At 49.0% G+C, this 26,993-nt stretch overlaps 1 protein-coding gene across 2 annotated transcripts in view; it reads left to right on the forward strand.

The window, feature by feature from the left end:
• The window catches only part of nlgn4xa (neuroligin 4 X-linked a), a 191,345-nt gene that overhangs the window by 100,280 nt on the left and 64,072 nt on the right, over window positions 1-26,993 (forward strand). The window contains exons 3-4 of one of the 2 annotated variants that reach the window (XM_078402039.1): window positions 10,306-10,368; window positions 13,504-13,653. In XM_078402039.1, coding sequence (XP_078258165.1) covers window positions 10,306-10,368; window positions 13,504-13,653 — 213 coding nt within the window. The remainder of the gene's footprint in view (window positions 1-10,305; window positions 10,369-13,503; window positions 13,654-26,993) is intronic. The other variant, XM_078402041.1, reaches the window with a different exon arrangement.

Consider the following 26,993-nt stretch of genomic DNA (forward strand, 5'->3'; position numbering starts at 1 on the left):
GAAAGGAGACAGAAGGTGAGGTGACCTTCAGTGGTTGAAGGCGGTGCTGAACAGGTGAGACTTCAGTGATGTTTTGAATGTGGTGAGTGTGGAGGAGTCTCTGACGGTTTGGGGTAGTGAGTTCCAGAGGGTGGGAGCAGCGATGGAGAAAGCCCTGTCCCCCCAGGATCTGAGTTTGGTCCGGATGGGGGGGAGACAGGAGATTGGCAGCAGCAGAGCGGAGGATGCAGGTGGGAGTGTGCCTGTGGAGGAGGTCAGTCAGGTAGGATGGGGCCAGGTTATGGAGGGCTTTGTAGGTCATGAGGAGGATTTTGTATTGGATTCTCTGGGGGATGGGGAGCCAGTGGAGTTTGTAAAGGACGGGGGTGATATGGTCACGGATCGGGGAGTGGGTGAGTAGACGGGCAGCGGAGTTTTGAATGTATTGAAGTTTACTGATGATTTTTGAGGGTGAGCCATAGAGGAGGCTGTTGCAGTAGTCCAGACGGGAGGTGATGAAGGCGTGGATGAGGGTTTCTGCAGCTGTGGAGGAGAGGGATGGACGGAGACGGGCAATGTTTTTGAGGTGGAAGAAGGCTGTCTTTGTGATGTGTTTGATGTGTTTGTCGAAGGAGAGGGTTTGATCAAAGATGATGCCAAGATTCCGGATGTGAGGTGAGGTGGATACTGGGAGACCATCAATGTTGAGGATGAAGTTTTGGGTGGATTTGGTGAGCGTTTTTGGACCAATAATGATGATTTCAGATTTGTTGCAGTTGAGTTTGAGGAAATTTGATTGAAGCCAAGATTTTATTTCAGAGATGCAGTTTGTCAGTGTAGAGTGTGTGGTGGTGGAGATTGACTTGGTGGAGATGAGGAGCTGGATATCATCGGCGAAGCAGTGGAAGTTGAGACCATGACGGAGGATTAATTGACCAAGGGGGAACAGGTAGAGGATGAAGAGGAGGGGTCCAAGGACTGAGCCTTGGGGGACACCTTGGGGGGGGGGGAGGGGAGCGGTGGGGGATTTACAGTTGTTAATGGAGATGAACTGGTGCCTGTCAGAGAGGTAAGATTTGAACCAGGATAGGGCTGTGCCGGTGATGTTAAAGGAGGTTTCAAGTCGGGTGAGGAGAATGGAGTGATTTATGGTGTCAAAGGCGGCGCTGAGGTCAAGTAGGATGAGGATGTTGAGGTTGCCAGGGTCGGAGGAGAGGAAAAGGTCGTTGGTGATTTTGAGGAGCGCAGTTTCAGTACAGTGGTTGGAGCGGAATCCGGATTGGAAAGTTTCATACAGGTTATTGGTAGAGAGGTGGTATTTGAGTTGGGAAGCTACAGCACGTTCCAAAACTTTGGACAGAAATGGTAGGTTGGAGATTGGTCTGAAGTTGTTTGGGGTGTCAGGGTTGAGACCAGGTTTTTTCAGAATGGGGGTGACAGCAGTGATTTTGAGGGATGGCGGGACGATGCCAGTGGACAGGGAGGAGTTTATTGTTGCAGTGATAAGTGGAGAGAGAGCAGGAAGGCAGGCCTTGACAAAGCTGGAGGCAGAGATAGACAGATTTCTTGATTAGTATGGGTGTCAGAGTTATGGGGAGAAGGCAGGAGAATGGGGTTAGGAGGAAGAGATAGACCAGCCATGATTGAATGGCGGAGTAGACTCGATGGGCCGAATGGCCTAATTCTACTCCTTCCCATTCCTTCTGACCTTAGAATCTTATGACCTAAAGCTGCTTAAAAGACTGGGTGATATCCTCATAAATCTTCTCAGCAAACTCTCCAGTTCAATAGACAATAAACAGTAGACAACAGACAATAGGTGCAGGAGTAGGTCATTCGGCCCTTCGAGCCAGAACCGCCATTCAATGTGATCATGCCTGATCATCCACAATCAGTACCCCGTTCCTGCCCTCTCCCCATACCCCCTGACTCTGCTATCTTTAGACAATAGACAATAGACAATAGACAATAGGTGCAGGAGTAGGCCATTTAGCCCTTCGAGCCAGCACCGCCATTCAATGCGATCATGGCTGATCACTCTCAATCAGTACCCCGTTCCTGCCTTCTCCCCATACCGCCTCACTCCGCTATCCTTAAGAGCTCTATCCAGCTCTCTCTTGAAAGCATCCAACGAACTGGCCTCCACTGCCTTCTGAGGCAGAGAATTCCACACCTTCACCACTCTCTGACTGAAAAAGTTCTTCCTCATCTCCGTTCTAAATGGCCTACCCCTTATTCTTAAACTGTGGCCCCTTGTTCTGGACTCCCCCAACATTGGGAACATGTTTCCTGCCTCTAATGTGTCCAATCCCCTAATTATCTTATGTTTCAATAAGATCCCCCCTCATCCTTCTAAATTCCAGTGTATACAAGCCTAATTGCTCCAGCCTTTCAACATACGACAGCTCGATCCAGCTCTCTCTTGAAAGCATCCAGAGAATTGGCCTCCACTGCCTTCTGAAGGCAGAGAAATCCACAGATTTACAACTCTGATTGAAAAAGTTTTTCCTCAACTCCGTTCTAAATGGCCTACCCCTTATTCTTAAACTGTGGCCCCTGGTTCTGGACAGGTCCGCCCAACATGGGGAACATGTTTCCTGCCTCTAATGTGTCCAATCCCTTAATAATCTTATATGTTTCAATAAGATCCCCTCTCACCCTTCTAAATTCCAGTGTATACAAGCCTAGTCGCTCCAGTCTTTCAACATATGATAGTCCCGCCATTCCGGGAATTAACCTAGTAAAGCTACGCTGCATGCCCTCAATAGCAAGAATATCCTTCTTCAAATTGGAGACGAAAACTGCACACAGTACTCCAGGTGCGGTCTCACTAGGGCCCTGTACAACTGCAGAAGGACCTCTTTGCTCCTATACTCAACTCCTCTTGTCATAAAGGCCAACATGCCATTAGCTTTCTTCACTGCATCTAACTTTAAGTGTAAGAAAATAACTGTAGATGCTGGTACAAAGCGAAGGTATTTATTTCACAAAATGCTGGAGTAACTCAGCAGGTCAGGCAGCATCTCAGGAGAGAAGGAATGGGTGACGTTTCGGGTCGAGACCCTTCTTCAGACTGAAGAAGGGTCTCGACCCGAAACGTCACCCATTCCTTCTCTCCTGAGATGCTGCCTGACCTGCTGAGTTACTCCAGCATTTTGTGAAAATGCTAACTCTAAGTGACTGATGAACAAGGACACCCAGATCTCTTTGTACTTCCCCATTTCCTAACTCGACACCGCCTTTCCCATAAAAGGGTGACCAAAGCTGAACACGATACTACTCTAAATGTAACTCATTCGAGACCATCTGGCCTTGCAGTAGGATGCCAGGCAGATTGGACACGTGCCACCTTTACCTCTGCCAGCCAGTTGACCCTGGCAGATTGGTATTATGTTGCCAACTGACCAGCAAGAGTTAGCGGCACCGATGGGCATCTTTTTTCTAACCTGGCATTGTCCGGCGACAAGAGTCTTTGGCTGAACCAAATACTGACCTTAACAACGGCCGTGTGGCCTTGTCTCGTTAACTCCCAGCATTAAGCCTGCTCGCTCTTTAGACTTTAGACTTCGGAGATCGAAATGTCAAAGACTGCAGGGCATACTGTGTGCAGTTTTGGTCTCCAAATTTGAGGAAGGATATTCTTGCTATTGAGGGCGTGCAGCGTAGGTTTACTAGGTTAATTCCCGGATTGGCGGGACTGTCATATGTTGAAAGACTGGAGCGACTAGGCTTGTATACACTGGAATTTAGAAGGATGAGAGGAGATCTTATCGAAACGTATAAGATTATTAAGGGATTGGACACGTTAGAGGCAGGAAACATGTTCCCAATGTTGGGGGAGTCCAGAACCAGGGGCCACAGTTTATGAATAAGGGGTAGGCCATTTAGAACTGAGATGAGGAAAAACTTTTTCAGTCAGAGAGTTGTGAATCTGTGGAATTCTCTGCCTCAGAAGGCAGTGGAGGCCAATTCTCTGAATGCATTCAAGAGAGAGCTGGATAGAGCTCTTAAGGATAGCGGAGTCAGGGGGTATGGGGAGAAGGCAGGAACGGGGTAAGAAACACCCTGGTTCTTGCACATCTTGCACCATTCCCGCACAAATGGAAAAGATGGGAATGTGGCCCAACGTGTCACATTTGGGCTCCTCACCAGCACAAGAGTCAGGGTTGCAGGTGGATTTTGCTGGCATGAAGACCCCTCTGGGCATAATGCCCGAGCAGACACTTCTCATGTACCAGCTCAGGCAGAACCAGCTGGCCGACTGAGGTGCCATGTGGTTTTGAACCTGTTCCCTTCCCCCCTGAGTGAGACACCTTCACACAATTACATTTAGCCCCGGCAGTTTGGTCGGAGAGTGGACGTCTGATACAATGGTCACTTTGCAGGGCAGGCCTAAGGGAGGACTGCGAAAACTACCTTGGATGATTCATTTCTCTGACTCCAAGAGTCAAGAGTGTTTTATTGCCATCTGTCCCAGATAGAACAATGGCATTCTTAATTGCAGCAGCACAACAGAACATGTAACATTATAAACAAGAAAAAAAAGTTCAGTGTGCGTATATACACACTTACCCACAGATATATATATATATCTCGACCCGAAATGTCACCCATTCCTTCTCTCCAGAGATGCAGCCTGACCCGCTGAGTTACACCAGCATTTTGTATCTACCTTCGATTTAAACCAGCATCTGCAGTTCTTTCCTATATATCTATAAATATATCTATATAAGTATATAGATATATACAGTGTATATATATAGTGTATGAAAATAACTGCAGATGCTGGTACAAATCGAAGGTATTTATTTCACAAAATGCTGGTGTAACTCAGCGGGTCAGGCAGCATCTCAGGAGAGAAGGAATGGGTGACATTTCGGGTCGAGACCCTTCTTCAGACTGATGTCAGGTGGGCGGGACAAAGGAAGTTCCGCCCGACCCGAAACGTCACCCATTCCTTCTCTCCAGAGATGCTGCCTGACCTGCTGAGTTACTCCAGCATTTGGAGACTCCAGCCTGAAGAGGGGTCTCGACCCGAAATGTCACCCATATATATATATATATATATATACACACAAATGCGCACACACAAATATATATATATATATATAAATATATATATATATACATATATATATATATATATATATATATAAATTATATAAGGAAGATAGACACAAAATGCTGGAGTAACTCAGTGGGACAGGCAGCATCTCTGGAGAGAAGGAATGGGTAACATTTCGGGTTGAGACCCTTCTTCAGACTACACACAAACACACACACGTATATAAATATATATATATATATATATCCACACACACACACACAAATATATGTATATGCACGCACACACACATACACATAAAAAACAAACAGTAATATCAATAATGGTCTATGTAGTTCCAAGCCTATTTGGAGATTGTTGTGTTTATTTGCCTGTTGGCTGTGAGGAAGAAACTGTTCCTGAACCTGGACGTTACAGTTTTCAGGCTCCTGTACCTTCTTCCCGATGGCAGGGGTGAAATGAGAGCGTGGCCAGGGTGGTGTGGGTCTCTGATGACGCTTCAAGTAAATCCTTGCTTTCCCTCTCTCTGTTCCCCCCCCCCCCCCCCCCCCACCATCGTTCACCGACTGGATTCACTGTCCTCAGATTAATTTTACTGATCGTATTCCCCTCAGCTAACAATGAACCATTCTACATTTCCTTATCATCGTCCCCTTAAATCTGGCGTTTTCACACCTTACCCTGCCATTTCTCTTTACTCCCTCTCCCCTGACACTCAGTCTGAAGAAGGGTCTCAACCCGAAACGTCACCTGTTGCTTTTCTCCAGAGGTGCTGCCAGTCCCGCTGAGTTACTCCAGCTTTTTGTGCCTGACTTGGATGATTTATTCTCTCTCAGAACACAAGCGAGGGTGATGGGTAGTTGTGCCAACTATCACACTCCCAAATAAAGGACAAGGTGACGTCGCCGCCCCGCGCCCCACGAGGCCTCACCCAACCAGTGGCCAGGTGCTCCCGCTCCACCAAGGGTGGCCTCCCGGGCCGGGAGGCGGGTTGCTAAGCAACCTCCATTAGGTGGTGCCTGGGCCTCCGGACCTACGCTGTCCGGACCAACAGTGTCTGGACCTACAGTGTCTGCGCCTACACTGTCCGGGCCTACACTGTCCAGGCCTACATTGTCCCGGCCTACACTGTCCGGGCCTACACTGTCCAAACCTACACTGTCAGGGCCTACACTGTCCGGGCCTACACTGTCCGGGCCTACACTGTCCAAACCTACACTGTCCGGACCTACACTGCCAGGGCCTACAGTGTCCAGGCCTACAGTGTCCGGGCCTACAGTGTCCGGACCTACACTGTCCGGGTCTACACTGTCCGGGCCTACACTGTCCGAGCCTACAGTGTCCGGGCCTACACTTATCCGGGCCTACAGTGTCCGGGCCTACAGTCCGGACCTAGAGTATTTTTTATGAAACGCAAGCACAAACAGGGTGATAAACCAAGCCTGTCCCATGTGGTTGCTGCGGAGAGGTTAGGCAGAAGTTGACAGCACACAAATCTGATATAGTTTAGTTTAGTTTAGCATCAGAGATACAGCGCGGAAACAGGCCCTTCGGCCCACTGAGTCCGCGCTGACCAGCGATCCCCGCACATTCACACTATCCTACATTAGGGACAATTTTTACATTTATAACCAAGCCAATTAACCTACAAACCTGCACGTCTTTGGAGTGTTGGAGGAAACTGAGATTCTCGGATAAAACCCACGCAGGTCACGGGGAGAACGTACAAGCTTCATATAGACAGCACCCATAGCTGGGATCGAACCTGGGTCTCTGGCGTTGCATTCGCTATAAGGCAGCAACTCTACCGCTGCGCCACCGTGCCGAATGGCGATGTAGTCCCGGACGGACAGTGTAGGCCCGGGTGCCGCTTAATGGAGGTTGCCTAGCAACCCGCCTCCCGGCCCTGGCAGACGCCATTGGTGGAGCGGGAGAACGTGGCCGCTGGCTGGGTGAGGTCACGTGGGGCGCGGGGCGGTGTCGTCACCTTGTCCCGTATTTGGGAGCGAGGTAGCTGGCACCCCTACCCCTGACACCCGTACGGATCCAGAATCTTTCAATCTCTGACTTAAAAATACCCATTAACTTGCCCTCCTTGGCCGTCCGTGCCAATGAGTTCCACAGACTCACCACCCAGTGGCTGAAGAAATTCCTCCTCATCTCCTTTCTAAAGGAACGTCCTTTAATTCTGAGGCTGTGGCCTCTGGTCCTGGACTCTCCCACTAGTGGAAACATCCTCTCCACTTTTGTATTTGCTGGAAAATGCAGGTTCTTTTTAGTTTAGTTTAGTTTAGTTTAGTTTAGTTCAGAGACACAGAGTATAGTATAGAGAAACTGGCCCTTCGGCCCACCGAGTCCGTGCCGACCAGCGATCCACGCACACTAGCACTATCCTGCACACTAGGGAACAATTTATTTACACCAAGCCAATTAACCTATAAACCTGTACGTCTTTGGAGTGTGGGAGGAAACGGAAGCACCTGGAGAAAACCCACGCAGGTCACGGGGAGAACGTACAAACTCCGTACGGATAAGTGCCCGTAGTCAGGATGGAACCCGGGTTTCTGGTGCTGTAAGGCAGCAACTCCACCGCGCCGCCTTTTTTACTCCAGTCCAGAGTTTCAGAAACTCCTCTTTTATAATCTGATTGTTCGGTTTAATGGGATTGTTATTTTGTCAGCAACATTAAACTCTCGGCTCTTGCCTGTTGGGATTACTTCTTTGTTGGTGATACTTATATCCGTGAGATTTTTAGAGGGCATTACCTGCATTGAGAGGTTTTTTATCACACTGACACCTTCAGAGTAATAAAGGATTTCCAATTTAGCAGCTCCATAAAAAAAGAGAAAATGCTGAAAGGACTCGGCAGATAAGGCAGCACTTGTCGAAAGATAAAGAGGGCTAACATTTCAGATCTGGAATAGACACAAAATGCTGGAGTCGGGGCGGTCACGGTGGCGCAGCGGTAGAGTTGCTGCCTTACAGCGAATGCAACGCCGGAGACCCGGGTTCGATCCCGACCACGGGTGCTGTCTGCACGGAGTTCGCACGTTCTCCCCGTGACCTGCGTGGGTTTCCCCCCGAGATCTTCGGTTTCCTCCCACACTCAAAAGGCAGTACAGGTATGTAGGTTAATTGACTTGGTATAAATGTTTTAAAAATCGCCTCTATTTCCAGCTGCTTTTTTAATTTTTAATTTTATTGGTGTTCGATCTTGCCCTGTGAAAATTTCCATTCAGCAGACAATAGGTGCAGGAATAGGCCATTCGGCCCTTCGAGCCAGCACCGCCATTCAATGTGATCATGGCTGATCATTCTCATTCATTTCACAAAATGCTGGAGTAACTCGGTGGGTCAGGCAGCATCTCAGGAGAGAAGGAATGGGTGACATTTCGGGTCTTCAGACTGATTCTCATTCATTTTCTTGGTTATAAAACGCAGAACCCAAAACATAAAACTGCACAGCAAAGAAACGGGCCCTTCGGCCCACAATGTTTAGTTTAGTTTAGTTTAGTTTAGTTTAGTTTAGAGATACAGCGTGGTAACCAGGCCCTTTGGCCCAGCGAATCTGTGCCGACCAGCAAACTAACACTATCCCACACACAATGGGGGAACAATTTACAATGATTCCAAGCCAATTTATCTGCAATCTTGCACGTCTTTGGAGTGTGGGAGGAAACCGGCGCACCTGGTGAAAGCCCACGTGGTCACGGGGAGAACGTACGGACAGCACCCGTGGCCAGGATCGAATCCGGGTCTCCGGCGCGGTAAGGCAGCAACTCTACCGCTGCGCCACCGTGCCGCCCCCAAGTTAATACTTCCTTCCCCTTTTGTATACACCTACTGGTTACAAGGCTCTATGATGCCAGGGGCCCTGTTTCTGTTGAGCGTTGACCATTTCCAGGTCTTTCCAGGTGAGACAGAGGTTCACCTGCACCTCCTCCAACCTCATCTATTGCATCCGCTGCTCTAGATGTCAACTTCTTTACATCGGCGAAACCAAGCGCAGGCTCGGCGATCGCTTCGTTCAACACCTGCGCTCGGTCCGCGTTGGCCAAACTGGTCTCCCGGTGGCTGAGCACTTCAACTCCCCCTCCCATTCCCAGTCTGACCTTCCTGTCATGGGCCCCCTCCAGTGCCATAGTGAGGCCCACCGGAAATTGGAGGAACAGCACCTCATATTTCGCCTGGGCAGCTTGCAGGGGTTGGACACGTTAGAGGCAGGAAACATGTTCCCAATGTTGGGGGAGTCCAGAACAAGGGGCCACAGTTTAAGAATAAGGGGTAGGCCATTTAGAACTGAGATGAGCAAAAACGTTTTCAGTCAGAGAGTTGTGAATCTGTGGAATTCTCTGCCTCAGAAGGCAGTGGAGGCCAATTCTCTGAATGCATTCAAGGGAGAGCTGGATAGAGCTCTTAAGGACAGTGGAATCAGGGGGTATGGGGAGAAGGCAGGAACGGGGTACTGATTGAGAATGATAAGCCATGATCACATTGAATGGCGGTGCTGGCTCGAAGAGCCGAATGGCCTCCTCCTGCACCTATTGTCTATTGTCTACTGTCTATTGTATGAACATCGACTTCTCCAACTTTAGATAGTTCCTCTGTCCCTCTCTTCCCCTCCCCCTTCCCAGATCTCCCTCTATCTTCCTGTCTCCACCTATATCCTTCCTCTGTCCCGCCCCCCCTGACATCAGTCTGAAGAAGGGTCTCGACCCGAAACGTCACCCATCCCTTCTCTCCTGAGATGCTGCCTGACCTGCTGAGTTACTCCAGTTTTTTTGTGAATAAATACCTTGGATTTGTACCAGCATCTGCAGTTATTTTCTTATTTTAAGGAGAATAACCATTGTTTGATTAGCTTGGAGCTTTGAAAAATCCTTGCTTTACCCTATTTTTTTTGCAGTATCTTTCTGAAATGGCTTGATTATTTTTGGAACCTTGTGCCGGAAAGACCAATTTTCTTGTTGACTTTCTTCACACGTTGGTGGGGAGGAATTAACGCCATTTTTTTCTTTTGCTCCGACCGAACAACCGTTTCGCCATCTTACAAAATTGACGACTGTGCAATATTCATCTAATTGGGTTCTGATTTTTGTTTTGGGGAAGAATTTTTTTTTTCTCTCTCTCTCTCTCTCTCTTTCAGATTAACTTTTGCATTCCCCTTGGCAAACCTGTGGTGTTTTCTTTTTTTTTTTTCTTTTTCTTCTTCCGGATTCTCTTCTTCCCTTTGTTCTCCTCATGTCTTTTTTTGAACCTAGGAGTCATCACAAAGAAAGCAGCAGATGATATAGCCAGTAATGGTGATGATGGAGAAGACGAAGGTATCTTTTTTTTTTGTATGTGCTCGAATGACTACCCCACCACAACCCAATGCATGAGAACCAAGGTTCTTCCAGACCATTTTTTTAAAAATCTTTCCGTTCTTCGGCCGCGCACATTTTGTGTGCACTGTGAATTTTTTTCTTTGCTCTCTCTCTTTTTCATCCTGAATGCCGTCTTGCTTCAGAGAATAAAACAACTTCCACTGGGTGGGTGGGAGGGAGGGAGGGAGGGAGGGGGAGGAAGGATGCCAGGAGGTTTTCTGTGTGTGCGTGAGGCGTTTTTTGCGACCCGTCTCCCGAAAGGTTATCCGCCCTTCACCCCCCCTCTCTCTCTCTCTCCCTTGCTTTACGAGGACCTTACCCTTCCAAGCGGGTGGAGTGAGAAGGATGGCCTGGTCCGAATAAAGACTGTGGCTTCAAAGACTTTGGGGAGCAGATAGCTAGGGTTGCCAACTGTCCCGTATTAGCCGAGACATCCCGTATTTTGGGCTAAGTTGGTTTGTCCAGTAAGGGACCGCCCTTGTCCCGTATTAGGCCCGGAGGGGGGGGCTGTAGGCCCGGACAGTGTAGCCCGGACACTGTAGGCCCGGGGGGGCACTGTAGGCCCGGACAGTGTAGGCCCGGACACTGTAGGCCCGGTCACTGTAGGCCCGGGGGCCGCTGAGGGCCCGGACAGTGTAGGCCCGGACACTGTAGGTCTGGGGGGCCGCTGTAGGCCTGGACAGTGCAGGCCCGGTTGCCTAGAAACTCGCCTTCTGGTCCAGGCAGCCGCCATTGGTGGAGCGGGTGCATGTGGCCGCTGGCTGGGTGAGGTCACGGTGGGGGGGGGGGGGGGGGGGCGGCGGGGGCGGCGGGGGCGGTGACGTCACCTTTTGTCCCTTATTTGGGAGTGAGAAAGTTGGCAACCCTACAGATAGCCCAAACATTGAGGATCGCTGTTCAACCTTTCCCTTCCCGCTCGACCCGACAGAGCCACAAGATCACGGGAGAGCTCTCTGCCATCACGCCCAAATGACCACCCTCTTCGGAAGAGTCCAACCCATTTTAGACGGGCAGAGATTCATGACCTGGGATTGTCCTGGTCCTGATGGCTCAGTGGGGCCAGGTTTGATGGGTAATAAGGATGCCGTGGCAGTCATTTGGCGTCAAAGGTCTTTGAGGGAAATTTGAATCGTGCCGGGCAGCCAATTGACCTTTGGTGTGCACACCACCAAATAGACAATCAAAGGTGCACCTGGTGCCTCCAGCCAGCCTCACGGGCTGGGTTAGCATCCTCAGGCATAGCTGGACATCCTCACAGCGGGGAGCAAGAGTGCCGGCGTGCCGACTGACCGCCTGAAGATCACGGTTTGGTGCCTTCCTCTCTTCACGACCGCCAAGCACAGACCAAAGCTCAGGCGAAACCCGTGCTTAATGCATGAATTTAATTTCAACCTTCCACATGTGAGACGTGCATTGGAAGATGGAAGGTTCCTCGTTCCACCTGGAACGTTCCAGCATGTTTGGAGCCCTGACCTTATAAAGAATGCTCTGACACCCATCGAATGATTGCAGTTCCATCCTATTCCTGTTTGACTCCCTTTATATATCACTGTAAAAGTGGTGTGCGTGTGTGTGCGCGTGTGTGTGTGCGTGTGTGTGCGTGTATGTGTGTGTGTGCGTGTAGGTGCATGTGTGCGTGTGTGTGCGTGTATGTGTGTGTGTGCGTGTAGGTGCATGTGTGCGTGTGTGTGTGTGTGTGCGTGTATGTGTGTGTGTAGGTGCATGTGTGCGTGTGTGTGCGTGTATGTGTGTGTGTGTGTGTGCGTGTGTGTGTTCGTGTGTGCGCGTGCGTGCGCAGGTTTGTGTGTGCATGTGTGTGTGTGCACGTATGTGTATGTATGCATATGTGCATGTGTATAAGAGAGAGAGGGCGTATGTGTGTCTTAACATGCTGTGGAAAGGTATGTGTGCATGTGAGTTTGCTCTGTTATGTGTGTGTGCGCATGCGTGTGCACGTGTGTGTGCATGCATGTGTGTGCGTGAGTGGGTGTGCGGTGCATGCGTGTGTGTTAGCAGGCTGTCGATAGGACATGTGAATGTGTGAGAGATTGCCCAGTTAAGCATGTGTGCGTGTTTGTGCGCGTGTGTATATATGTGCGTGCGTATGTCTATATATACTTTTGCATGTGTACACTTGTGGATGTGTGAATGCATGCACATGCGTGCACATGTGCGCATGTGGATGTGCGTGTGTGCACTTGCGCATGTGGATGTGTGCGTGTTGATGTGTGTTGGTGTGTGTGAATGCATGAGTGTGCATGATGTGCGTGCATGTGGATGTGTGAATGTGGGTGTGTGTGCATACATGCGCATGTGTGCTTGAGTGTGTGTGTGTGTATGCATGTGTGTGTGATGTGTGCGCAGGTGGATGTGCGTATACGTGCATGCGTGTATGTGTGCATGCATTAGTGCACACACTAATGTGTGTGTGTATGTTTGTATATGGAAGCCTGTGTGTGGGTGTGTGTTTGTGTGCAGGCATGCATGCGTGTGCTTAAGTGTGTATGTGTGCGTGCATGTGTGTGCGTGCATCTGTGCACATGTGGATGTGTGTATGTGCGCATGCGGTGTGTATATGAGCGTGCGGGTGTTTGTGTGTGTGTGTGTGTGTGTGTGTGTGTGTGTGTGTGTGTGTGTGTGTGTGTGTGTGTGTGTGTGTGTGTGTGTGTGTGTGTGTGTGTGTGTGTGTGTGTGTGTGTGTGTGGGTCCGTATGTGTGTGTGTATGTGTGTGTGTGTGCGGGTGTGTGTGTGCGCACATGCGAGTGTTTGTGTGTGTGTGATCGTGTGTGTGACTGCGTGCATGTGTGTGAGTGTGTGTGAGCGTGTGTGTGCATGCATGTGTGTGAGTGTGTGAGCGTATGTGTGCGTGCATGTGTGTTGAGCATGTGCGTGCGTGTGTGTGTGCTTGCGTGTGTGTGTGTGTGTGAGTGTGTGTGTGAGCATGCATGTGTGTGCGTGCATGTATGCACAATTGGATGTGCGTGTGTGAGCGTGTGTGTGTTTGAGCATGCGTGTGTGTGCGTGTGCATGTGTGTGTGTGTACCCTCTGTGCACGGTCGTTGCCTGAAGCCAGACGTTTCCTTCTCTTTCAGACATTCACGACAACGGCCCCAAGCCAGTGATGGTCTACATTCACGGAGGCTCGTACATGGAGAGTACAGGCAACCTAATCGACGGCAGTATTCTGGCAAGCTACGGGAACGTTATCGTGGTCACGATCAACTACCGGCTCGGCGTGCTAGGTGAGTGACCGGCAACGTCGGCCTCTCTGTGTCTCAGCATTCCTGAAGCCCTTAGCCCCAACCTCTTCATGCTATGCTTGGCCAGTCGTGTGGGTCTGAAACTCTAGGAAGCTAAGACTTCAGAACGGAAGCACGCAAGTTGATTCCTTGGATTTATCATGGCGGCACGGTGGCGCAGCGGTAGAGTTGCTGTCTTACAGCGCTTGCACGCAGCGCCAGAGACCCGGGTTCGATCCCGACCACGGGTGCTGTCTGTACAGAGTTTGTACGTTCTCCCCGTGACCTGCATGGGTTTTCTCCAAGATCTTGTGTTTCCTCCCACACTCCAAAGATGTACAGGTTTGATGGTTAATTGGCTTGGTATAAATGTAAATTGTCCCTCGTGTGTGTAAGGTAGTGTTAGTGTGCGGGGATCGCTGGTCGGCGCGGAATCGGTGGGCCGAAGGGCCTGTTTCCGCGCTGTTTCTCTAAACTAAAAACTAAACTAAAATAAGGTTCTGGCCTATTCTGAGCTTTCTCCACATTCCATCTCTCCTGGGTAATCAAGGACCAGTCTCACCCCGGCCACTCCCTCTTCTCCCTTCTCTCGCATCAGGCAAGAGGTACAGAAGTGTGAAAACGCACACCTCCAGATTCAGGGACAGTTTCTACCCAGCTGTTATCAGGCAACTGAACCATCCCATCACCAACTAGAGAACGGTCCTGACCTCCCGTCCACCTATTTGGAGAGTGTCGGACTGCCTTTAATCAGACTTTGCTTGACTTTATATTAGAAACATAGAAAATAGGTGTAGGAGTAGGCCATTCGGCCCTTCGAGCCTGCACCGCCATTCAATATGATCATGGCTGATCATCCAACTCAGTATCCCGTACCTGCCTTCTCTCCATACCCCCTGATCCCTTTAGCCACAAGGGCCACATCTAACTCCCTCTTAAATATAGCCAATGAACTGGCCTCAACTACCTTCTGTGGCAGAGAATTCCACAGATTCACCACTCTCTGTGTGAAAAAGAACTTTCTCATCTCGGTCCTAAAAGACTTCCCCCTTATCCTTAAACTGTGACCCCTTGTTCTGGACTTCCCCAACATCGGGAACAATCTTCCTGCATCTAGCCTGTCCAACCCCTTAAGAATTTTGTAAGTTTCTATAAGATCCCCCCTCAATCTTCTAAATTCCAGCGAGTACAAAATCTTGCACTAAACGTTATTCCCTTTATCCCGTGTCGGTACACAGTGCTATGGGGAGAGGTTGAGTAGGATGGGACCCTATTCCTTGGAGCGCAGGAGGATGAGGGGTGATCTTATAGAGGTGTATAAAATCACGAGAGGAATAGATCGGGTAGACGCACAGAGTAGAGGAATCGAGGACCAGAGGATGCAGGTTTAAGGTGAAGGGGAAAAGATTTAAGAGGAATCTGAGGGGTAACTTTTTCACACAGAGTGTGGTGGGTGTATGGAACGAGCTGCCTGAGGAAGTAGTTGAGGCAGGGACTATCGCAATGTTAAAGAAACGTTTAGGCAGGTATTTATTCACAAAATGCTGGAGTAACTCAGCAGGTCAGGCAGCATCTCGGGAGAGAAGGAATGGGTGACGTTTCGGGTCGAGACCCTTCTTCAGACAGGTACATGGATAGGACAGGTTTGGAGGGATATGGGCCAAACGCAGGAAGGTGGGACTAGTGTAGATGGGACGTTGGCCCGTGCGGGCAGAATGGGCTGAAGGGGCCTGTTTCCACGCTGTACCACTCCATGACTTTAAGTCTGATCACGCCTTATGTTTAGATTAGTTTAGAGACACAGTGGGGAAACAGGCCCTTCGGCCCACCGAGTCTGCGCCGACCAGCGATCCCCGCACACTAACACTATCCTACACACACTGGGGACAATTTTACATTTATACCAAGCCAATTAACCTACAAACCTGCGCGTCTTTGGAGTGTGGGAGGAAGCCTGAGATCTCGGAGAAAACCCACGCAGGTCACGGGGAGAACGTACAAACTCCGTACAGACAAGCGCCAGTAGACGGGATCGATAAGGCGCTGATAAGGCAGCAACTCTACCGCCGCGCCACCGCGATTCAGATGCATCGCTGATTATGATTCAGGTTCTGGTGAATAAAAAGACTTATCGCTGTCTCTATGCTTTTCCTTTTGTACCTGTCTTCCTTTTGTTCCCTTGAAACTACAAACCCTTTTCACCTTTGGCACCACGTTTAAAGTTTACAGCATCATTTGTCCAAAGGGAGATGGACGGAATGTTCAGCTTAGCAACTCTTTTGTGCACGGTTTCTCAGCTGGGTAGTCTTGGGAGTGCTGCGGAACTAAATCAATGTGATGGGTTCCGCAGCTGATCCTCGGATTCATTTGACCCTCCTTCAAGGAGATATTTTACCATTTTAGTGCAAAGTACTTCAGCCTGTAATACTGCCAATCTACTGCCATCAACGTACCCAGAGAGAATCTAATCTTTCCCATCCTTCAGTGTAGGGAGGGCATACGATGAAAGAATGGGTGGATGACAGATGATGTTGCTATTGAGGGCGTGCAGCGTAGGTTCACCAGGTTAATTCCCGGAATGGCGGGACTGTCGTATGTTGAAAGACTGGAGCGACTAGGCTTGTATACACTGGAATTTAGAAGGATGAGAGGAGATCTTATCGAAACGTTCTAGATTATTAAGGGGTTGGACACGTTAGAGGCAGGAAACATGTTCCCAATGTTGGGGGAGTCCAGAACCAGGGCCCACAGTTTAAGAATAAGGGGTAGGCCATTTAGAACTGAGATGAGGAAAAACTTTTTCAGTCAGAGAGTTGTGTATCTGTGGAATTCTCTGCCTCAGAAGGCAGTGGAGGCCAATTCTCTGAATGCACTCAAGAGAGAGCTGGATAGAGCTCTTAAGGATAGCGGAGTCAGGGGGTATGGGGAGAAGGCAGGAACGGGGTACTGATTGAGAATGATCAGCCACGATCACATTGAATGGCGGTGCTGGCTCGAAGGGCCGAAGGGCCGAATGGCCTCCTCCTGCACCTATTGTCTATTGTCTATTGTCTATTGAAAGAATGCATCGACTGGTCTTGTACTCACTGGAATTTAGAAGGATGTGAGGGGATCTCATAGAAACATGTAAAATTCTTAAGGGATTGGACAGGCTGGATGCGGGAAAAACGTTCCCGATGTTGGGGGGAGTCCAGAACCGGGGGTCGCAGTTTAAGAATAAGGGGTATGGAGATGCTGCCTGACCCGCTGAGTTACTCCGGCGTTTTGTGTCTGTCCCTGGCATACTGAGGCAGCAAGACTAATTGCTGTGTCATGGCTGATCATCCAGAATGAGTACCCCATTCCTGCTTTCTCCCCATATCCCTTGATTCCGTTGGACCTATATCTAACTCTCTCTGCCACAACTCCTTAATAACACTTCTTGAGATGTTTTGCTTTGTTAAAGGCGTTACATAATTGGAAATCATTGTTGCAATGTAATGTGTAAAACAGATTCCTCTCTGCAGCTGACAGATCAAGCATACCCACTGCTAAATGATAAACATCTTGAATGTGCATTTGGCAGAGTGGAAATTTTCACGTTAGATTTACCATTTAAAAAAAGAGAAAGCAGACATTAAGTTTAGCTTAGAGATACAGCGTGGAAACAGACCCTTGGGCCCACCGAGTCCGTGCCTCCCACCGATCGCCCCTTCAACACCAGTTCCATGTTATCCCACTTTCCCATCCACTCCCCGTTAGGGGCAATTTCACAAAGAGGGCCGATTAACCGATAAACCAGCACTTCTTTGGAGTGTGGGAGGAAACCGGAGCACCTGGAGAAAACCCACGCAGGTCACAGGGGAAAAGTACAAACGTTTGTACAGATGACACCCGTAGTCAGGATCGAACCTGGGTCTCTGGTGCTGTACTGTAAGTACAGGTGTCAGGGGTTATGGGGAGAAGGCAGGAGAATGGGGTTAGGGGGGAGAGATAGATCAGCCATGAATGAATGGCGGAACAGTCTTAAACAATAGACAATAGACAATAGGTGCAGGAGTAGGTCATTCGGCCCTTCGAGCCAGCACCACCTTTCAACGTAATCATTGCTGACCATCCAGAATCAGTACCCCATTCCTGCTTTCTCCCCATATCCCTTGATTCCGTTGGACCTATATCTAACTCTCTCTTTAATACATCTTCCTATCTACTGAGGAAGGGTCTCGATCTGAAACGTCACCTATTCTCAATCAGTACCCCGTTCCTGCCTTCTCCCCATACCCCCTGACTCCGCTATCCTTAAGAGCTCTATCGAGCTCTCTCTTGAATGCATTCAGAGAATTGGCCTCCACTGCCTTCTGAGGCAGAGAATTCCACAGATTCACAACTCTCTGACTGAAAAGGTTTTTCCTCATCTCCATTCTAAATGGCCTACCCCTTATTCTTAAACTGTGGCCCCTGGTTCTGGTCTCCCCCAACATTGGGAACATGTTTCCTGCCTCTAACGTGTCCAACCCCTTAATAATCTTGTATGTTTCAATAAGATCTCCTCTCATCCTTCTAAATTCCAGTGTATACAAGCCGAACCGCTCCAGTCTTTCAACACTTGATGGGCCGAATAGCCTAACTCTACTCCTATTGCTGATGAGCTTATGACCTCATAAGGCAGCAGCCCTACTGCTGCACCACCCTGTCACCACTGTTCCAGTTGAATGAATGAATAAGTTTATTGGCCAAGTATGTGCAGATACAAGGAATGTGCCTTGGTGCTCCGCTCACAAATGACAACACAAACATACAGTTAACAATTAAGAATAAAGCATAAACACATCCAAACAATAAGGATATAGCAGTTCTGGAGTAAAGAAACACTACTGTCAGGAAAAAGGGACTTGGAAATTCACAAGTTGGCGCGGTCACGATGACGCAGCGGTAGAGTTGACGCCTCACGGCGAATGCAGCGCCGGAGACCCGGGTTCGATCCCGACTACGGCTGCTGCTGTCTGTACGGAGTTTGTACGTTCTCCCCGTGACCTGCGTGGGTTTTACAATAGACAATAGAGAATAGGTGCAGGAGGAGGCCATTCGGGCCTTCGAGCCAGCACGCCATTCAATGTGATCATGGCTGATCATTCTCAATCAGTACCCCGTTCCTGCCTTCTCCCCATACCCCCTGACTCAGCTATCCTTAAGAGCTCTATCTAGCTCTCTCTTGAATGCATTCAGAGAATTATTCCTCAAAAAGTTCCTGAAAAGGTTTTCTCCGAGATCTTCGGTTTTCCTCCCACACTCCAAAGACGTGCAGGTTTGTAGGTTAATTGGCTTGGTAAATGTAAAAATTGTCCCTAGTGGGTGTAGGATAGTGTTAATGTGCGGGGATCGCCTGTCGGCGCGGACCCGGTGGGCCGAAAGGGCCTGTTTCCGCACTGTATCTCTAAACTAAAGTTTCTCCAGATTCACGATTCCATATTTCAAAGTCGTGCAGGTTTGTAAGTGAATGTGATTGACTTTTACATAAGGCTCAGTGTCTTTGAGACGGATATCGACAGACTTGGATTTTAAGGGGCATCGAGTCGGACAGCATGAAAACAGGCCGTTCAGCTAATCAAGATGCCCCATCGAAGCTAGTCCCATTTGCCTACATTTGGCTCATATCCCTCTTTAGAAACATAGAAACATAGAAACATAGAAAATAGGTGCAGGAGTAGGCCATTCGGTCCTTCGAGCCAGCACCGCCATTCAACGTAATCATGGCTGATCACCCAGAATCAGTACCCCATTTCTGCTTTCTCCCCATATCCCTTGATTCCGTTGGACATATATCTAACTCTCTCTTTAATACATCTTCCTATCCACTGAAGAAGGGCCTTGACCCGAAACGTCATCCATTCCTTCTCTCCTGAGATGCTGCCTGACCAAAATACTCCAACATTTTGTGTCTGCCTTCGATTTAAACCAGCATCCGCAGTTTTTTTCCCCTACACATTTAGAGTATTGTGTTAAGTTCTGGGCATCATGCTAAAGGATAGATATTGTCAAGCTTGAAAGGGTTCGGAGAAGATTTACAAGGATGTTGCCGGGACTAGAGGGTGTGAGCTACAGGGAGAGGTTGAGTAGGCTGGGTCTCCATTCCATGGAGCGCAGGAGGATGAGGGGTAACTTTTTCACATAAAAGGTGATGGGAACTGCCGGAGGAGGTAGTTGTGGCTGGGACTATCCCAACATTTAAGAAACAGTTAGACAGGTACATGGATAGGACAGGTTTGGAGGGTTATGGGCCAAGCGCGGGCAGGTGGGACTAGTGTAGATGGGGCATGTTGGCCGGTGTGGGCAGGTCGGACTAGTGTAGGTGGGGCATGTTGGCCGGAGGGGGCAAGTTGGGCCGGAGGGCCTGTTTCCACACTGTATCACTCTATGACTCTATGAAAATATAAGCTGCACCAAAGTGGGTTGGTTGGCAAATGGACTTCCTGTGCAATGAAGAACCAAAGAGGTCGAAGATTTACTTCCTACTTTCTGTCCAATGAACTGCTTGCTTTCATGGAGTAGATGTGTAGATTTTAGATTTAGATTTAGAGATACAGCGCAGAAACAGGCCCTTCGGCCCACCGGGTCCGCGCCGCCCAGCGATCCCCGCACACTAACACTATCCTACACACACTAGGGACAATTTTTCTTTTTTTTTACATTTACCCAGTCAATTAACCTATATACCTGTTCGTCTTTGGAGTGTGGGAGGAAACCGGAGATCTCGGAGAAAACCCACGCAGGTCATGGGGAGAACGTACAAACTCCGTACAGACGGCGCCCATAGTCAGGATCGAACCTGAGTCTCCGGCGCTGCATTCGCTGTAAGGCAGCAACTCTACCGCTGCGCCACCGTGCCGCCGTTAGATAGTGGAAAATATATAAAAACACAAAAAATGCTCGGAAAACAGGGACAACATTTCAGATCAGGAGTCAAGAGGCAAAAGTGTTTAATTGACACATGTACCAATAACAAAACAATGAATTCCTCGTTTAAGAGATCAATGACCTTTAATGGGACATAAAGCTGAAATTGATGCTGTCTGAGCTATAAAAGCAATTTATAGTACAATTAAGAATTTTAAACGACGTTTGTACAGATACAAGGTGCAGGAATGGTTTAGAGGGCCACAGGCCAAATGTCGGCAAATGGGACTAGCCCTACTTGGACAGTATAAACAAGGTGGGCCGAAGGGCCTGCTTCCATGCTGTATCTAGGGTTGACAACTGTCCCGTATTAGCTGGGAAAATCCCGTATTTTGGGCTGAATTGGTTTGTCCCGTACAGGACTGCCCTTGTCCCGTATTAGGTCCGCAGGCCGCTGTAAGTCCACGGGCCTCTGTAGGCCGAGGCAGGGTAGGCCCGGACACTGTAGGCCCGGACACTGTAGGCCCGGACACTGTAGGCCCGGACACTGTAGGCCCGGACACTGTAGGCCCGGGGGCTGCTGTAGGCCCGGACACTGTAGGCCCGGACACTGTAGGCCCGGACATTGTAGGCCCGGACACTGTAGGCCCGGGGGCTGCTGTAGGCCAGGACACTGTAGGCCCGGACACTGTAGGCTAACGGAGTGTGTTCGGGGAGCGGGGCCAAGTGTGTTCGCCTAAAGGAGGTTGCATAGCATCCCACCTACCAGCCCGGGCGGCCACCATTGCTGGAGCGGGAGCACGTGGCCGCTGGCTGGGTGAGGTCACCTTGTCCCGTCTTTGGGAGTGAGATAGTTGGTAACCCTACCGATATCAGTCCATACTGGTCTGCTCAGTATTTCCAGGATTTTCTCTCATACCTGTCCGAGAGTCTTTTAAATGTTGTTATAGTACCTGATTCAACTATCTCTTCTGGCAGCTCGTTCCATATACCCATTACCCTCTGTGCGTAAAAGTCTGCCCCTCAGGTTCCTATTAAATCTTGCCCCTCTTAACGTAAACAATAGACAATAGACAATAGATGCAGGAGTCGACCATTGGGCCCTTCGAGCCAACAGCGCCATTCACTGTGATCATGGCTGATCAGCCACAATCAGTACCCCATTCCTGCCTTCCCCCCCATACCCCCTGACTCCGCTATCTTTTAGAGCTCTATCTAGCTCTCTCTTGAAAGCATGCAGAGAATTGGCCTCCACTGCCTTCTGAGGCAGAGAATTCCACAGATTCACAACTCTCTGAGTGAAAATGATTTTCCTCATCTCCGTTCTAAATGGCCTACCCCTTATTCTGTGGCCCTTGGTTCTGGACAGGTCCCCCCAACATCGGGAACATGTTTCCTACCTCTAGCATGTCCAATCCCTCAATAGTCTTATATGTTTCAATAAGATATTGGGCGGCACGGTAGCGCAGCGGTAGAGTTGCTGCTTTACAGCGAATGCAGCGCCAGAGACTCAGGTTCGATCCTGACTACGGGTGCTGCACTGTAAGGAGTTTGTACGTTCTCCCCGTGACCTGCGTGGGTTTTCTCCGAGATCTTCGGTTTCCTCCCACACTCCAAAGACGTACAGGTATGTAGGTTAATTGGCTGGGTAAATGTAAAAATTGTCCCTAGTGGGTGTAGTGTTAATGTGCGGGGATCACTGGGCGGCACGGACTTGGAGGGCCGAAAAGGCCTGTTTCCGGCTGTATATATATGATATGATATGATATGATAAGATCCCCTCTCATCCTTCTAAAGATCCTCTGGATCTTGATTCTCCCACCCTGGGCAAAAGAGTCCTTTTAAGTTTAGCTTAATTTAGTTTGGAGATACAGCATGGATCTTCAGCCTACCGAGTCCGCGCCATCGATCACCCGTTCACACTAGGTCCATGCTATCCCACATTCTCATCCACTCGCTTCACAGGCCAATTAACCCACAAACCCGCACGCCTTTGGCATGTGGGAGGAGGCCAGACCACCTGGAGAAAACCCAAATGGTCACTGGGAGAACACACAAACTCTGTGCAGACAGCACCCGTAGTAGAAACATGGAAACTTAGAAAATAGGTGCTGGAGGAGGCCATTTGGCCCTTCGAGCCAGCACCGCCATTCATTGTGATCATGGCTGATCATCCACAATCAGTAACCCGTGCCTGCTTTCTCCCCATATCCCTTGATTCCGCTAGCGCCCTAGAGCTCAATAGACAATAGACAATAGACAATAGGTGCAGGAGGAGGCCATTCAGCCCTTCGAGCCAGCACCACCATTCAATGTGATCATGGCTGATCATTCTCAAACAGTACCCCATTCCTGCCTTCTCCCCATACCCCCTGACTCCGCTATCCTTAAGAGCTCTATCTAGCTCTATCTAACTCTCTTTTAAATTCATCCAGAGAATTGGCCTCCACTGCCTTCTGTGGCAGAGAGTTGTAAATCTGTGGAAATCTCTGCCTCAGAAGGCAGTGGAGGCCAATTCTCCAAATGCATTCAAGAGAGAGCTAGATAGAGCTCTTAAAGATAGCGGAGACAGGGGGTATGGGGAGAAGGCAGAGACGGGGTACTGATTGAGAATGATCAGCCATGATCACATTGAATGGTGGTGCTGGCTCGAAGGGCCGAATGGCCTACTCCTGCACCTACTGTCTATTGTCTATTGTCTAATTCCACAAATTCACAGCTATCTGGGTGAAAACGTTTCTTCTCACCTCAGTTTTAAATGGCCTCCCCTTTATTCTTAGACTGTGGCCCCTGGTTCTGGAGTCCCCCAACATTGGGAACATTTTTCCTGCATCCAGCTTGTCCAGTCCTTTTAATAATTTTAGGCATCTCTGTAAGATCTCCTCTCATCCTTCTAAACTCCAGTGAATACAAGCCCAGTCTTTCTTCATACGGCAGTCCCGCCATCCCGGGGATTACAGGGCAGTTGTACAGGGCATTGGTGAGACCACACCTGGAGTATTGCATACAGTTTTGGTCTCCTAATTTGAGGAAAGAGATTCTTGCCATAGAGGGAGTACAGAGAAGGTTCACCAGATTGATTCCTGGGATGGCAGGACTTTCATATGAAGAAAGATTGGATAGACTCGTCTGTACTCGTTGGAATTTAGAAGATTGAGGGGGGATCTTATAGAAACTTACAAAATTCTTAAGGGGTTGGACAGGCTGGATGCAGGAAGATTGTTCCCGATGTTGGGGAAGTCCAGAACAAGGGGTTACAGTTTAAGGATAAGGGGGAAGTCTTTTAGGACCGAGATGAGAACGTTTTTTTTCACACAGAGAGTGGTGAATCTGTGGAATTCTCTGCCACAGAAGGTAGTTGAGGCCAGTTCATTGGCTATATTTAAGAGGGAGTTAGATGTGGCCCTTGTGGCTAAAGGGATCAGGGAGTATGGAGAGAAGGCAGGTACGGGATACTGAGTTGGATGATCAACCATGATCATATTGAATGGCGGTGCAGGCTCGAAGGGCCGAATGGCCTACTCCTGCACCTATTTTCTATGTTTCTATGTTAACCTGGTCGTCTTTGGAGTGTGGGAGGAAACCGAAGATCTTGGGAGAGAAAACCCACGCAGGTCACGGGGAGAACGTACGAACTCCATACAGACAGCACCCGTAGTCGGGATCGAACCCGGGTCTCCGGCGCTGCGTTCGCTGTAAGGCAGCAACTCGACCGCTGCGCCACCGTGACCGCCCATCGCCGTAAGGCAGCAACTCTACCGCTGCGCCACCGTGTTGGGCTAATTCAGCGGGTAAGGTAGTGGGTGGTACAGTGGTAGAGTTGCTGCCTTATAGCGCCAGAGACCTGCGTGAGTAACAAAGACTCGTCTACTCCTTAAATACAGAATTTCCCTTTGATGTGTTGTTTACTGTAGGAGGCACTTGAGCATTTTTCCTTCTTTCTAGAATAGTCTTATAACAATTATAAATCATGCACCTCTCAACATCACAGCAGAGTAAACACTGTCCAATCCCACCCCATTCCAGTTAAGCAATCTTGAATGTTACCCTTTCCACCTTGTTTTACGATTGTCATTTGTCCTTTGGCAACAGAGAACAGAATCTGAGTAAAGTGAGTTGTGGGGGGGGGGGGGGGGGGGAGGGTGTGTGTGGGGTGGGGGGGGGGGGGGTGGGGGGGAGGGAGGGGGAGAGGCAGGAGAATGGGGTTGAAAGGGAAAGAAAGATGAGCCATGATTGATTGGCGGAGTAGATTTGATGGGCCGAATGGCCTAATACTGCTCCTAGAACTTATGAACTTATCAACTTATGATATTGGTTCATAGACTGCAGTGAGTGTCAGTTGCACATGCCCAGTCTCAGCCTTCTTTAAAGCACAGAATTATCGTAACACATGAAGTGGACTCTAAGCATTTTTAGGCACTCTACCTACTCACCCTGAGAGTTGTTGTGAATCTGTGGAATTCTCTGCCACAGAAGGCAGTGGAGGCCAATTCACTAGATGTATTCAAGGGAGAGTTAGATATAGCGCTTGGGGCTAACGGAATCAAGGGATATGGGGAGGAGAAAGCCGGAATGGGGTACTGATCTTGGATGATCAGCCATGAGAGGGGATCTTATCGAAACGTATAAGATTATTAAGGGGTTGGACATGTTAGAGGCAGGAAACATGTTCCCAATGTTGGGGGAGCCCAGAACCAGGGGCAACAGTTTAAGAATACGGGGTAGGCCATTTAGAACGGAGATGAGGGAAAACCTTTCCAGTCAGAGAGTTGTGAATCTGTGGAATTCTCTGCCTCAGAAGGCAGTGGAGGCCAGTTCTCTGAATGCATTCAAGAGAGAGCTAGATAGAGCTCTTAAGGATAGCGGAGTCAGGGGGTATGGGGATAAGGCAGGAACGGGGTACTGATTGAGAATGATCAGCCATGATCACATTGAATGGCGGTGTTGGCTGGAAGGGCCGAATGGCCTCCTCCTGCACCTATTGTCTCTTTGTCTATTGTCTATCACAGTGAATGGCGGTGCTGGCTGGAAGGGCCGAATGGCCTCCTCCTGCACCTATTGTCTATGTTTCTCTATCCCGATCCCTTGCTGTTGTCTTGAAGCTTTGCAATGTATTTTTGACAACAGATAATGTTCATTCCACCAGAACTAATGGATAGCAATGTTTTAACTGTGGTTGGGAGCTGTTATTAATATATTCGCAAATAGAGCTGCATCTTGCATTGTTAATGGTCTATGTGACTCATTATGTACGCACACAGACCAAACAGTGTTGGAGTCACTGATATTATTCAAGATTAGAGGGCCATTTAATCTGCCCTGAGTTTTAGCACCAAATCCAGTCAGTGCCCAGATTAACATAATCCTAACTAGTTTCACTGTCGTCCTGGTGAGTTCCATCGTCCGCACAACTTGTTATCATAAAATCATAAGGTCATAAGAGATAGGAGCCGAATTAGGCCATTCGGCCCATCAAGTCTACTCCGCCATTCAATCGTGGCTGATCTATCTCTCCCTCCGAACCCCATTCTCCTGCCATCTCCCCATAACCCCCAACACCCGTGCTAATCAAGAATCTATCTATCTCTGCCTTAAAAATATCCAGTTTAAGAATAAGGGGTAGGCCATTTAGAACGGAGATGAGAAAAAACTTTTTCAGTCAGGGAGGTGTGAATCTGTGGAATTCTCTGCCTCAGAAGGCAGTGGAGGCCAATTCTCTGAATGCATTCAAGAGAGAGCTAGATAGAGCGCTTAAGGATAGCGGAGTCAGGGGGTATGGGGAGAAATCAGGAACGGGGTACTGATTGAGAATGATCAGCCATGATCACATTGAATGGCGGTGCTGGCTCGATGGGCCAAATGGCATACTCCTGCACCTATTGTCTGTTGTCTATTGTCTAAAAATATCCACTGACGTGGCCACCATAGCCTTCTGTGACAAAGAATTCCACAGATTCACCACCCTCTGACTAAAGACATTTCTCCTCATCTCCTTCCTGAAAGAACGCCCTTTAATTCTGAGGCTTTGACCTCTAGTCCTAGAGGTCATTTGTTCCATATCTCTTTACATCACCGCCTATATCTCTCCTTTGCCTTTCCCCTGACTCTCTGTCTTAAGAAGGGCCTCGACCCGAAACATCACCCATTTCTTTTCTCCAGAGATGCCGTCTGACCCGCTGAGTTACTCCAGCCTTTTGTGCCTTACATCTTCGGTTTAAACCAGCATCTGCTGTTCCTTCCAACGCTCCCCGCCCGATGTGATCTTTATCAGCTTGGCAACACGTACCATATCATATCATATCATATCATATCATATCATATATATACAGCCGGAAACAGGCCTTTTCGGCCCTCCAAGTCCGTGCCGCCCAGCGATCCCCGCACATTAACACTATCCTACACCCACTAGGGACAATTTTTACATTTACCCAGCCAATTAACCTACATACCTGTACGTCTTTGGAGTGTGG

Source organism: Rhinoraja longicauda, chromosome 7, assembly GCF_053455715.1.
Source record: "Rhinoraja longicauda isolate Sanriku21f chromosome 7, sRhiLon1.1, whole genome shotgun sequence".
Lineage (NCBI taxonomy): Eukaryota > Metazoa > Chordata > Chondrichthyes > Rajiformes > Arhynchobatidae > Rhinoraja > Rhinoraja longicauda.